The following is a 12,940-nucleotide window of genomic DNA, read 5'->3' as shown; positions in this document are numbered from 1 at the left end:
GCCAAACGGCATGAGTGGTTACGAAGCAAATCGCAATCAGAAACAATCATGAGATGAACCAAATGGAAACCACAAATTAAGCAGAAACACAAGTTGATAGAAATTAAAAGAAAAATGTCCGGTATAAGGAGAGGCTGGTCCGATACGACGCCGCTTATCCGCCAACAGCAACAGCCTCATCAAAAAAACCGGTCCGCGACCTCTCCCTCCGCTCATTCACACAGCATCTCCTCCCCTTTGTTCCTCGAAATGGCCGCCGCTATCTCCTCCTCCTCCGCTACTCCTCGCTCTGCCTTCCTTGGCGTCGACGTAGGTACCGGCAGCGCCCGTGCTGGTCCGTTTTCTCTCTCCCTTTTTCTTCTCTCCGTGTAATAATGATTACGTCATTAATTATGGTTTTGATTGGAATGCGTACTGTTGGATTCCTTGTTTGTTTTACTGTCAGCTTAATCTTATATATATATATATTCGATTCATTGTCCATTAATGCTATGCGCCTTTCTTCATTGTTTGTGTTTGTAAGTTTTAAGGTTCCAATTGATGTGGTTTTTGCTACTTGCTTTAGAAGAAAGTGAGGATATACATGTTGGATTAGTGTAAAATTATGAATTAAAATTTTATTGATGATTAAATGATGATTTTTTTTTCTTTTTCTGGAACAATATGTTGGATATGGTGTTTCATTTGAACCATGTGGGTCTTTTTGATCAAATATGATTCTTGCTATTTATCATTTTGCTTTTGCGTTCAACTTTTGATGATTCTAAAAGCGAATTGCCAATAGCAAAGTCAACAGTTGAACCAAATTTAGCAAATTTCAATTTAATCATGAAACTTGCTTGCTTTCTTTCTTCAACGTAGTACAAACAGGCACACCATGCATTTTTTTCCCTGGGGCTGAACCTTATTGCTGCATTTTGTTTGTTTATATATCTCTGCCTGCTTCAGGTCTCTTTGATGAGAAAGGGAAGCTTCTAGGATCTGCTAGTAGCCCAATACAAATATGGAAAGAAGGTGACTGTATTGAGGTAAAAAGAACTGGAAAATTTCAAATGGCTCACGAATTTAACAGACTAATTTAGTGGCTGAATTAGCTTGCTATGATCCTATCAATTTGTGAACGAGTTTATGCTGGATTTCCTTTGATTCGGAGAAACATTACTGTAGGGGGCGGGGTGTGATTATATATTGGGATAATCAAAACCATTTCTTTTTATACCAGCAATCTTCAACGGACATCTGGCATGCAATCTGTTCAGCTGTGAAGTCAGCATGCTCTCTTGCAAAAGTTGAAGGGGAAGAAGTGAAGGGCATTGGATTTGCAGCTACCTGTTCACTTGGTTTGTATTTGGAAAAATATTATCTTATACGGTGTTTGAATAAGAACTCTTTTCATTTGTGCAGTATGTCATATATTTGACTGAAAAGTAAACATATTCGTAAGGTTAAGGAAAATATGGCATCTTCTTGTAGTGGCAGTGGATGCCGATGGCTCACCAGTTACAGTTTCTTGGAGTGGTGATTCAAGAAGAAATATTATAGTTTGGATGGACCATAGAGCTGTGAAGCAAGCTGAGAAGATTAACTCTCGTAACTCACCAGTGTTGCAATACTGTGGTGGATCTGTTTCGCCTGAGATGCAGCCACCAAAGGTACCTAGTCAATGAGTCTAGTCATCCAATGGTTTTGCATAGCCTATAATTCTATGTTGAATTAGTTCCCAAGGCAAATCTACTCTGGATACACAGCATGTTTTGATAGAAAAATAGTCATAGAACCAACTTATTGCAAGTGTTTGTGTTGGGAAGATAGAGAACCCCTCATTCAGATATACATAATTAAAAAAATTGAATTTGAAGTTATTTTGAACCATATCCTATAGGCTTAATCATAGGTATCATAATGTGGACCTAACACTATGATGCATGGTTTGTAGGCCCACTATAGGGAGAAAGGAAAGGAGGACATTTCTTCAATTAAAATGGGATAAGGAAGCTTAATCTATAAAGCTTCTCCCTTGAACCCATCACTTAATTTGCCAATGTGGGATCTTGGTAACCAAGAAAACACCACACTATCATGAAGTTACTAATGGGATTGGGAAGGGAGACATACTTCATAAGCTTCCCCCTTCGCTAATTTATCCATTCTCATCAATGTGAGATCTTGTGCAACATTAGATGAAGAAATAGATGGGGGAAACCTACTTTACGCCTTTCCCCCACTCATGCTCCATCTTCCCCTTTGATATGGGATAAATTGATTTGGTTCTTTTAGTTTTTCTTCACTTATTTGTTTTTTAATATAAAAATAATTTTGTTATTTTCATTTGTTTCAGCTTTTCAAATGTTAAATATTTTATATATATATATATATATATCAATTTAAATCTAATATCCTTAATATACATATACAATTAAATAATTAAGTACATAACTATATTAGTAGGTAAATAAATGTGCAAAAAAGCGAATAGATTTTTCATATAACAACTTTGATCTCATAGAAAAATAATAATAAATTTGTTGTTTATAAATATAAAATATTTATTAGTAGTTAATATATTAACTGTTATTTTAATTTAATATAATGTGTTAATATTTTCATTGAATATATTTATAAGATTTTAAAACTATCAAAATAATATATAAAGTATACATAAAATATCATTACTACACTTTTACCTCAATTTTGTTAGTAGTTATGTTCTCTTCTCACCACACTGCCATCACTATATTTAACAAACAGACATCATCTCTTCACTGATTTCAATCTTACTTTTGCAACTCCTATCTCCGTGCTACAATTACCAATCTCGCTGACATTTCTATTTTCAATCTTACTGCTGTGCTAAACGTGCCCTATTTATAATTATTTTCATATATGATTGTTAAGTGAAACTAGTTTAGCTATGCTTGTGTGATATACAGACAATGGTTGATAAAAAATATTTTTGCAGCTTTTGTGGGTGAAAGAAAATTTGCAAGAGTCTTGGTCAATGGTATTTAGGTGGATGGACTTGAGCGATTGGTTGTCATACAGGTCCATCGATTCTGCCGCTCTTCTATATCATAAGCTTCTTGATGCCAAGACATCGGGCTCTTCTCTTACCTTAATGAATTTAACCTTATTTTTGTACTTTCTTTTGTAGAGCAACAGGAGATGATACACGAAGTCTATGCACCACAGTGTGCAAATGGACATATCTTGGCCATGCACACATGCAGCAGATGAATGAGAAAGATTCTCGAGACATGGAAGCTTGTGGATGGGATGATGATTTTTGGGAGGAGATTGGCTTAGGTGATCTTGTTGAGGGCCACCATGCTAAGATTGGTATGCTTTAAGAATTTCATTTCTTCATCTTATTCTTTGGTTGGACTCAAGAGTTGAGAAAGACATAGTTTCCTGTTTACGTGGATATTTTTCGACAGATTGATATAACAACAACAATGAATTGAGCCATTTATGGGTTGGCTATGTCAATCATATTACAGCATTGTACTCTATTAGGACCGTATACTCAGTAAGCCTGATAGATAATAGTGTCCTTCATCCTAATTTTCAACTATATTCTTTTTCTTCATCTCCCTCTCTTGACATGGTTATCCTCTGTTAACTTACATCTTGTAAGTCTTTTTTCTAAATGTCAAAATAACCTTGGCCTTCATTTTACCCCCAATGGTGATACACACTTATTCATAATTTTATCTTGCCTTGTATGTCTACACATTCTTATCTCATCCTTTTTTTGGGGAAGAGGAGNGGGGGGGGGTGGTTATTGTGGTACTTAGTTGCCCAGCAGTTATTACTGTAAATCATTAGTGGTCTTTTCTCTATCTTGTGATTTCCTTCAGCTTATGGGTGACATCTCCATCAATATCTCCGATCGTTTCTGTAATTGAACCAAGATACTTAAAATTTTCACTTTGCAGTGTGTCTTCATCTTCTCATGCTCCATTCTGTTTTGAATTTACGTTTCAAATACTTTATTTTAGAGCAACTGAATTGGAAACTCTAAGATTCCAAAGTCTCTTTCCATAACTCAAGTTTGGCAGTAAGCATTCTTTTTTTTATCAACCATACCCTATCATTCAGCAAAAAAGCTTTCAATAGTATATAATATCCTGAATATATCTGGTAAGTCATCCATTACTAGGGCAAAAAGGTAAAAGACTCAAAGCTGACTGCTGGTTTAGGCCTATTGCTATTCAAAATGCTCTGTCCTTACACAATAATTGCTTGATTACATGTGTTTTATCGCTTGGATATAAGTAATATGTACACATTTCTTTTAACATGTTGATTGATAATAAAAGGAAAAAAAAGGAGTTGAATAGAAGTTGTTGGCAGGATTGACTTGTCGTTTGTAACAGTCTATTAATACAAATATGAACAGTTTTATAAATGCATGATAGGGCTTTTCTCTTGCTAATAATTTGGAAAAGTCTTTTATTGTCAGTGTTTCAATTTCCTAGTTGTTTACATGAGTCAGAATCTTCCATCTAATAGCATAATTTTTTTGTTTTTTTCCTTTCTTTTTTCCTTTAAAATTTTTATTGTTCTTTGTTGATTTTCCTTTAGGATGTGGTTGTCAGGGTGGTTGGATAATTCAGCATTTAATTCTGGCTGTTGTTTGATATGTCTTCAACTATTATGACATTTTAGATTTTGGATGTTATTTCTGAAATTTATTGCTGAAATTAGCACACTCTGGTTGGGTACAGTGAGAAATATTGACAGACGTGTAGAAAGTGATGACTTGCTATGACTTATCTTTTTGTGATTCTACTTTTCAAAAAAATTTCTTACTACACGGTATCCAATGCAAAATTTCATCACAGGTGTCCAGTTGGCATTAAATGGATAGCCAATTGATGGACTTCATTTTTTCTTGATAATTGATCTGTTTGTGTAGTTCAGTGGAGAATATGAGTTGAAAAATCCAGACTAATGGGCCTATGATCTTTTTTTCCTTCTTTCGTACCTTCACAAATAAAATTTAAAAAATGGATATACATATGTATTCACCTGTTATGTTACTTGTTGTCCATCAAAATTTCAAATACAGAAGAGCACTTGACAGTGGCATCGAATGTAGAAATGCAATGAATTTGTCATGACTTATCTTAATGTGATTCTACTTTCCACAAAATTTTCTTACCATATGGTGGCCAATGCAAAATTTAATCACAAAATTGTCTAGTTAGCATTAAATGGATAGCCAATTTGTGGTCTTCATTGTTTCTTGAGAATTGATCTATTTGTGTAGTTCAGTGGAGAATATTAGTTGAAAAACCCACAATAATGAGCCTCTGATCTTTTTTTCCTTCCTTGGTACCTTCACAAATAAAACTTAAAGAATGGATATACATATGTACTCACCCGTTATGTTACTTTGTTGTCCATCCAAATTTCAAATACAGAAGAACATTTGACAGTGGCATCCAATGTAGAAGTGCAATGAATTTGTTAGTTCTTTTTTGCCAGTTTTACAGTCTTCAACTTTGATTATGCAGATATTGTATCACGAATGTACCAAAAAACATTGAAATGATGAGTGGAAGGAACTTGTTGACTATGTTTTGATCATTGTCTTTTAGTTTCATTTTATTACCAGCCGTTTTTTATAATGACAGGCCGAAGTGTAGCTTTTCCTGGCCATGGTTTGGGTTCTGGGCTTACTCCTACAGCTGCGAAGGCAAGAAATTTTGTACTGAAGATTTGACATTGATTTCAAGTGGCGCTCTTGAGGTCTATTAATAAAGCAAATGTTTTTATTTAGATATAAGAATACAAACATAATCCTTTTTTGTGGGCTTTGGAGGGTGCTTCTGTTAATTGTTGAACCCTAGGTCTTGGCTAATTGTTTATTCATTCAAAATTGGTAACTTATGTTTTTCAGGAACTGGGTCTGCTAGCTGGAACACCTGTTGGGACATCGCTGATTGATGCTCATGCTGGTGGTGTGGGGGTAATGGAAAGTCTACCCAAGACAGATTGTGAAGCTGAAGGTTTATCAATGAAGAACTATTTCACCTTTTCTTCAATTGCTTTATTAACAGTAATTTTTTAACTTTTTGGAAAATGGCACATGTTCAGAGAATGATAATGAAGCTATAAGCCATCGTATGGTGCTGGTGTGTGGCACTTCTACTTGTCATATGGCGGTATCGCGGGACAAGCTGTTTATTCCTGGGGTATGGGGACCATTTTGGTCAGGTATACTCTGAAAAATCATAATCTTGGTTATTTAGTGGTCTATGAAACTGGGTTTGCTAAAACCATCAGATAAACTCTTGCCAACTAGACATCTATATATTTTCTCATTTGTAACTAGCACTTACACACAGTCACACATGGCTATACGTAATGTGGATTGGGTTAGAGACTTCTCTCAAAGCTAACTCATTCCTTAACCAGTCTTCTTGGTCACTTACATTAATTCCCAACGGTATAATGTGAATGACTTTGTATTTTTATTATGTAAGGTTACGTACTTAGCTTGTTAATTTTGGCAGATCCTCAATATTAATGGTAATTCTATGTTTCCATTTGCCTTTATAGCAATGATACCTGAGTACTGGCTCACAGAAGGTGGGCAGAGTGCTACTGGTGCATTATTGGATTACATAATTGAAAACCATGTTGCTTCTCCTCGACTTGCAAATCGTGCTGCCTCTCGAAGTAAGTAATTGGCTACTTTCCCCCTTTTTTCTGCTTCTAGGCATTGGCTTGACTTACTATTCTCTGTTCTATATCCCAGATACTTCCCTGTTTCTGCTACTGAACAATATGTTAGAATCAATGATGTCTGAGATGCAGTGTCCGTTTATAGCTGCTTTGACTGAAGACATACACGTCCTTCCTGACTTCCATGGAAACAGGTAAAGCTTTTAAAGATTTTATTTATGAGTTTCCTAGTTCATACTACATACTTATCTTTATGAGTTTTAGAATTTACCATTGTGATGAAACAGGTCTCCGATTGCAGATCCAAAAGCAAAAGGAGTAGTGTGTGGATTGACTCTCGACACTAGTGAGAAACAGTTGGCTCGACTATACCTTGCCACAATCCAGGGTATTGCATATGGTACACGTCACATTGTGGAGCATTGCAATGCCAATGGTCATAAGGCAAGAAATGCATATCTCTCATTTTTTATCCACTTATTTTAAGCAGATATGTTTGTTCAGCTGTTAAACTTTACTAGTTTTAAAGTTCCATGTCTATAAAGCAATCTGCTCTCCATTCTGGGTTTTTGAATGAGTTTTTTCCTATTGACAAAATACAGATGGTAACTTTTGCTAGTTTCCCTGACATTGTGTCACTTGTCTATGTCTTTAATAAGAGTGGGTGTATTACTTTCACTTTAAAATTGTTTTCTGAAATCAATGTTAATTTGTTATGCTTCTGTGGGATGAACATATGTTTTTAGTTTTAAAATACAGTCCATGAAAGACAGTTATCCTATACCTGCGACAGAATTTGGACCATTCATTATTATGAATATGCACAGCTTCAAATGGTTCCAGAACTCCAGTTAGTATGATCCAGTGCTGCTATTTCTTTGCGCATTAGGAATTTGCTCTCATCCTCAACCAAAACTCAAGATTTGCATTGTTAATTTTTTGCCTTAAAATGATAGAGTGGCTATAGAGGTCTGCTCTCTCTCTCTATCTCTTTGGTATTTCAGATTCATCTTCCAATGTTGAAAATTTTGATCTATTTGAGTTTTTCCCCCCCTCACTTGTGACCAGTTCAATACTATGTTCTTATTGATTGAAATAATTATGAAATTAACAAGGGCTGTTTGTGATAAACAGCTTGGTAGCAGTTGACTTGGAATTAAGTGATTGCATAATGAAGAATTAAGCAAGGATTAATTTGAGCTTAGAACTGAGAGCACCTAATAATTTCTTGCAGAGTTCAAAAGATCCACAAAAAATAGGCCACCTGCCTTAATGGATAAAACTGGAATTAGCTTATCCTAGGACCAACCTGGAAGCAATCATTTCAGTCCAGCCCATGATGCCTTTTTTGGCTGTGTGATAAAGAGTGTCAAGCTTCCTGTCTAGTTGTCAAATGACGATCTAGAACAGCTGCTGGCAAATGGCCTTACTGGTTGTCAAATTGGCCCACTTTCCACTCTCTGCTCCCCACTCACACCCCTTCATTTTCCCTTCTTGTATATACAACAAAGTTGAACCTTACTGATGATTAGGGAAAGCTTAATGGTTCAATTGGTTTTTTATTTTATTTCTTAAATAAGCAAGTGTGAATTACACCATTCTTGCAAACAAATATTTAATATCTTTAGGAATTTGTGCCTCACTGACTGGTAAGGTTTGGTTGGACCATATCAATTGATCTTGGTTCCCAAATGCAGTCCCTTGACCTTGATGTCCAGATACATGTCAACTTGCAAGGAGCTTAAACTTAAAGCCATCTAATTATTTCTTGTTAATTGAATATGTTTCTGCTGCTGTTTATGACTAAAGAAGAGGGTTGCTCGGCATTGAGGAATTGATTCTTTATAATTCATTTCGCTAACCCTTGAAGTCCTTTCTTATTATGTCTTTCTTCTTGTGCAGATTGACACATTACTTGCATGTGGTGGTCTCTCAAAAAATGCCCTCTTCATTCAAGAACACGCAGATATTATTGGTTTGTGCATTTGTTTTCTTTCTTTTTGCATACATGTGCTGTACTGTGCACATGTTCATGCATGCACATACCTTTATTGACTAGTAACTTTCATATATCAATTTATCAATAAAATTTAGTGCGTTTATAGCAACATAAAACCTTTTTTTTGTAGGGTATATGATTTTTTAGACCAATGATTCTTTTTTGATGCACTTGAATGCTGAATTATATGTTGTCGTACATATTGTTAAATTTGAGAGGAAAAGACAAATTTTCTAGCCATAAACAAACTTTTAAATGTGAAAACTTCTTAGGTGCCATTTGGCACCACAGTATGGTGGGGTTGGAGGGACTCCTCACCATACTGTACTGTGGTGCCAAACGCACCCTCAGTAAGACAATGAACTGTAATTTATAGAGGTTTTGGTACAGTCAAGTTTTGGATCCAACTATAAAGAGAAACAAAAGAGCACGAGTGGATAGGGTCAGTGCAAATAATTCCTTCAGGAATGATTCAAGTATGCATCATTTAACTTGGCATTGTTGGCATGGATATGTTTTTGTTAGGAATAATTGTAGAACTTGTTCTTCTCCTTGATAAGTTTTGTGGGCTTGGCATTTGACTTAGCTTACCATTGGATTTCATATCCTTGTGCAAGTCATTTATTGAATAGCGTGTCGAGCATTCCACTTATTCTAATGAAAAGAGAATTGGTTATGAATTTGAATCTCCCATGAATGATGGACATTGGCTAGATTTAGTATGTACGATCCTAAATTACGATCAAGTGGGCAGGAAAAATCTTGAAACTAACAAAATGAGGAACAATGTAATACTTATTAAGTTTTTACACCTGTAAATTTGCCCCATCTTAATGTGTAAAGAGTAACCTATAGATCTCCCCTTGAAAGTGTGATTTAATGGATGAAAACTGACAGGACCTCGCTTTGATTGAGCTTTCTGAGGATATGGCCCTGAATAGATTTTACTGATTCAATATTATATAGCTGCCATAGTAGGAAAAGGCTTACTTTGTTGTTGTAGATACATGGGTGTGTTGTTATTAATGTGCTATCTTCCCCTCTCTCCTCTTAATTAGTTTCATGGATAAGATGTTCAAATTCCCATCAGTAGGCAAGTTTGTAGTCAGTCATGGAGGCAGTTCGTCATATTAACTTGAGTACTTTGTACATTCATTGAAATCTAATTTAACTGAAAGTTGAAAACACGAAGCAAATTTAGTATAGAAACATATTATTCTTATATCACATTTGTTGTAGAAGACACTCTGAACTTGATTTCTGTAATTGTCTCATAAATCAAGTAAAATGGGTCATCTAGAAGGTGTTGGATTTAGCAATGGCATTTATTATTGCTGGGAACATGTTGATTAATAATTGTGGCTTTCTTGCTCATAATTTGTTATTCCTTTTTGTTTGTTTTTTTTTACCATTTGCTCTCAAAATTTTTTCAGGTTGCCCTATAATACTTCCACGTGAAAGTGAGTCGGTGCTCTTAGGGGCTGCTATTCTTGGTGCAGTTGCTGCGAAGAAGTATTCTTGTCTCAGTGACGCCATGAAAGCACTTAATGCGGCTGGTCAGGTATGCAAAGTATTCCTCGTTTGTTTTAATTGTCAATTAGCTCATGCTTTTATCATGAAAACATGTGTACAAACATGCAGAAGCTCCAGCCAAAAATTGAGCTGTGTTATGGTTTTAAACCTTACATAAAGGGGTTCAACCTAGACAAGTCAACTGATGGCAATGCATAAAATCTGGCATGCAATTGTGGTCTTGTTTGCTTAGTTGGCCTAGGAGCTGTCTCTCATAGATTGGCATCAACTAATAGGAAAAGACATTTCTATGTTAGGCATCAATTTTCAATTAGGTCCATGATTGGGCTGGTACCTAGCTTGTTGATATAATTTTACCCGACTGGCTAAAATTATATAAATCGGATCCTCAGCAATTAATTCAATATGCATCTCGAGAGTTAATTACACGACCCATATCATATCACTTGTTTTATGTGGTTCAATAGATGTCGCTGACACTGAACTTGAGCAAGTAGGTAGTTGCAGATGCCCCAGCGAAACCTTCCCCTTTGTTTCTGGTGTTGTGTTCTTTCTCATAACTAGAGGAGCAAGCCATCTTAGATTCATGCCTATATTTGGTCTTTGACTTCTTGAAACCATGCAGGTCATTCATCCATCAAAAGACCCAAGGGTGAAGAAGTATCATGATGCCAAATACCGAATTTTCCTTGAACTTTATAAGCAGCAGCTATCACAGCGTTCAATCATGGCACAAGCATTGGCCTAGATTGTGAGGTACATGGTTGCAACTTGTGAATGCTTTTCTTGAATTGGGTTTTTGAATGTTAAGGAAGTGGGACTGTGTAAAGTTACTGGATTACTGGTAAAGATACTTGTGTAAATAATTGGTGTTGTAGTTGCATGTGAAACCTAGCACAGACCAGAGGACCCCGAATAAAGATTAATGGATGAGTTTCACATTTTTAATTCCTTTAGCTGGAAATCATCTCTCATGTAGTCAATTTGTAAATGGAGGAAATAGAGGGGGTAAAGAAGAGAAGGTAGGAATTTTGAATGAAAAGGGAGTCTTCCCATCGCATGCATCTCTTCTTGCTTATCCTAAAATTCTGAGTCCTTCAAACTGGGTGTTATTGGGAAACAAAAATAAATGCATAATTTTATGGCAAATCGGGTTGAATTGCTTTATTTTAAACTCAAGCTGCTTGCTACAACAGTTTTGTTTATTTTATTATTTTAAAATTAAACTTTAATAAAAAAATTGTATTATTTATTGATAAAATAAATTAATCCGATTTAGTTGGGCTCAAATCTAAAAAATTATGTCCAAATTCAATTCTTAATGAGTACGTACACTTGGCATGGATTTACATTTCTAATCAAAAAAAAAATGTGTATTAAATAGATAAAGGTTTTTACTTGTAAGTTTAAATATAAGATTCGTGATTTTTTTCTTAGTTAACTGTGTAACGTTATTATTGCATAGATTCTTTTATCTATAAAAGAGAGAACATTTTCCTCCACTCAATTAAATACTCTAAGTATGATTTCGTTGAATAGTTTGCACTTGAAATGAATTTGACGAAAAAAACAATACTCAGAATGGGCAGACTGTCGAGCATCAACAGGGTTTTTTTTTTTTTGTCACATCATCCATTTGATTAATGAAATTAACGAGGTGTGTAATGTGCTTCATGGAATGAAAGTTAAATTACTTAATTGCAAATTTATTTTCTTCTAGTGCCAAATAAATAATTTCATTATAATTCAGTATGAAATGTTTAATTAATCCGATTTTATTTATGCTAATGATATGCTAAATATAAATCTAATATGGAGACATATTGGAACTAGTCAAGGTTTTACCTATTATTATTAGCTTTTCAAATGTCAACACCTTTTTTGTAGATTGTTTACTATGTTGGCATTTTGTGAACCTTCACAAGAATGGTAGACCATTTTATTATAATATGCTTGAAAACAAAGGAAAAAAATGGAGAGGGAAGTAGCACTCGAGCGTTTAGGTAATTAATTGATATATGATCTCTTTGCTTAAATCTCTTCTCTCAAATCTAACAAAAAAAAAATGGAGATGGAAGCAAAAGAGCATGAAGGAAAATTCACATTCCTTTTGATTCTTTGGCATTGTTAAATGCAAAATTAAAGAAAAAGACAAGAATTAACTATGAATTACAAGTAAAGCAAATCCTTTAATGAAGTTAGTGTAATATGTTTTAAACTTTTCATTCAATTTTCTCCTTGCTACTAGTGGATTAGATAATTATTCTAATAATTATCTGGATTTGTTCTTATTTATCATTAATAAAATTTAATTCCAACAAGTTAAAAAAAAAAAAGAATTGGCTCTTTTACATTTTTTTTTTTTCGATTTGGGTGAATGAGGGTTTGAATCTTGTTTTTTAAACAAGAAAATCATGCATCAATCAATAAATCAATTGCTCAGGTGTCTCTTATATTTTTTTATCTATTATTTTAAAGCATTTATTACCACTATCATACGTGTAAGATTCATTTATAAATTGTGTATCTCCAATATATGAATGGTAATTAAAGATATAATGAAAGGAATGAATATAAAAGCATTGAAAAAAAAATTTAAAAACCCTTTAAAAAAAAGGAGAGAAATTGAAAAGTGAAAAAGTGCCTTGCATGATAAGAGACAATAAATAAAGACTTTTCTCTTAATTGATCCTAATAATTGGTTATAAATTACTT

General features: G+C 34.5%; 1 protein-coding gene across 1 annotated transcript; it reads left to right on the top strand.

Annotated features, from left to right (window-relative positions):
- Positions 1-11,189, top strand: LOC18589218 (FGGY carbohydrate kinase domain-containing protein). Its single transcript, XM_018127977.1, has 15 exons — positions 1-334; positions 949-1,028; positions 1,223-1,340; positions 1,474-1,652; positions 2,960-3,042; positions 3,152-3,336; positions 5,640-5,701; positions 5,906-6,014; positions 6,103-6,222; positions 6,568-6,687; positions 6,767-6,887; positions 6,981-7,137; positions 8,596-8,668; positions 10,126-10,253; positions 10,851-11,189. The coding sequence occupies exons 1-15, from the start codon at positions 115-117 to the stop codon at positions 10,971-10,973; spliced, it is 1,878 nt and encodes a 625-aa protein (XP_017983466.1). The 5' UTR covers positions 1-114; the 3' UTR covers positions 10,974-11,189.

Source organism: Theobroma cacao, chromosome 9 (assembly GCF_000208745.1).
Source record: "Theobroma cacao cultivar B97-61/B2 chromosome 9, Criollo_cocoa_genome_V2, whole genome shotgun sequence".
Lineage (NCBI taxonomy): Eukaryota > Viridiplantae > Streptophyta > Magnoliopsida > Malvales > Malvaceae > Theobroma > Theobroma cacao.
The sequence above is the reverse complement of the archived record's forward strand: the minus strand, read 5'-3'. Positions and strand labels throughout refer to the sequence as shown.

Bases quoted from the DNA above. Each gene is read 5' to 3' on its own strand.
- LOC18589218 (XM_018127977.1), top strand. From the start codon at position 115: ATGTCCGGTATAAGGAGAGGCTGGTCCGATACGACGCCGCTTATCCGC. The intron at 6,688-6,766 runs GTAAGTAATTGG...TCTATATCCCAG, and splicing joins AAATCGTGCTGCCTCTCGAA to ATACTTCCCTGTTTCTGCTA. The intron at 10,254-10,850 runs GTATGCAAAGTA...GAAACCATGCAG, and splicing joins CACTTAATGCGGCTGGTCAG to GTCATTCATCCATCAAAAGA.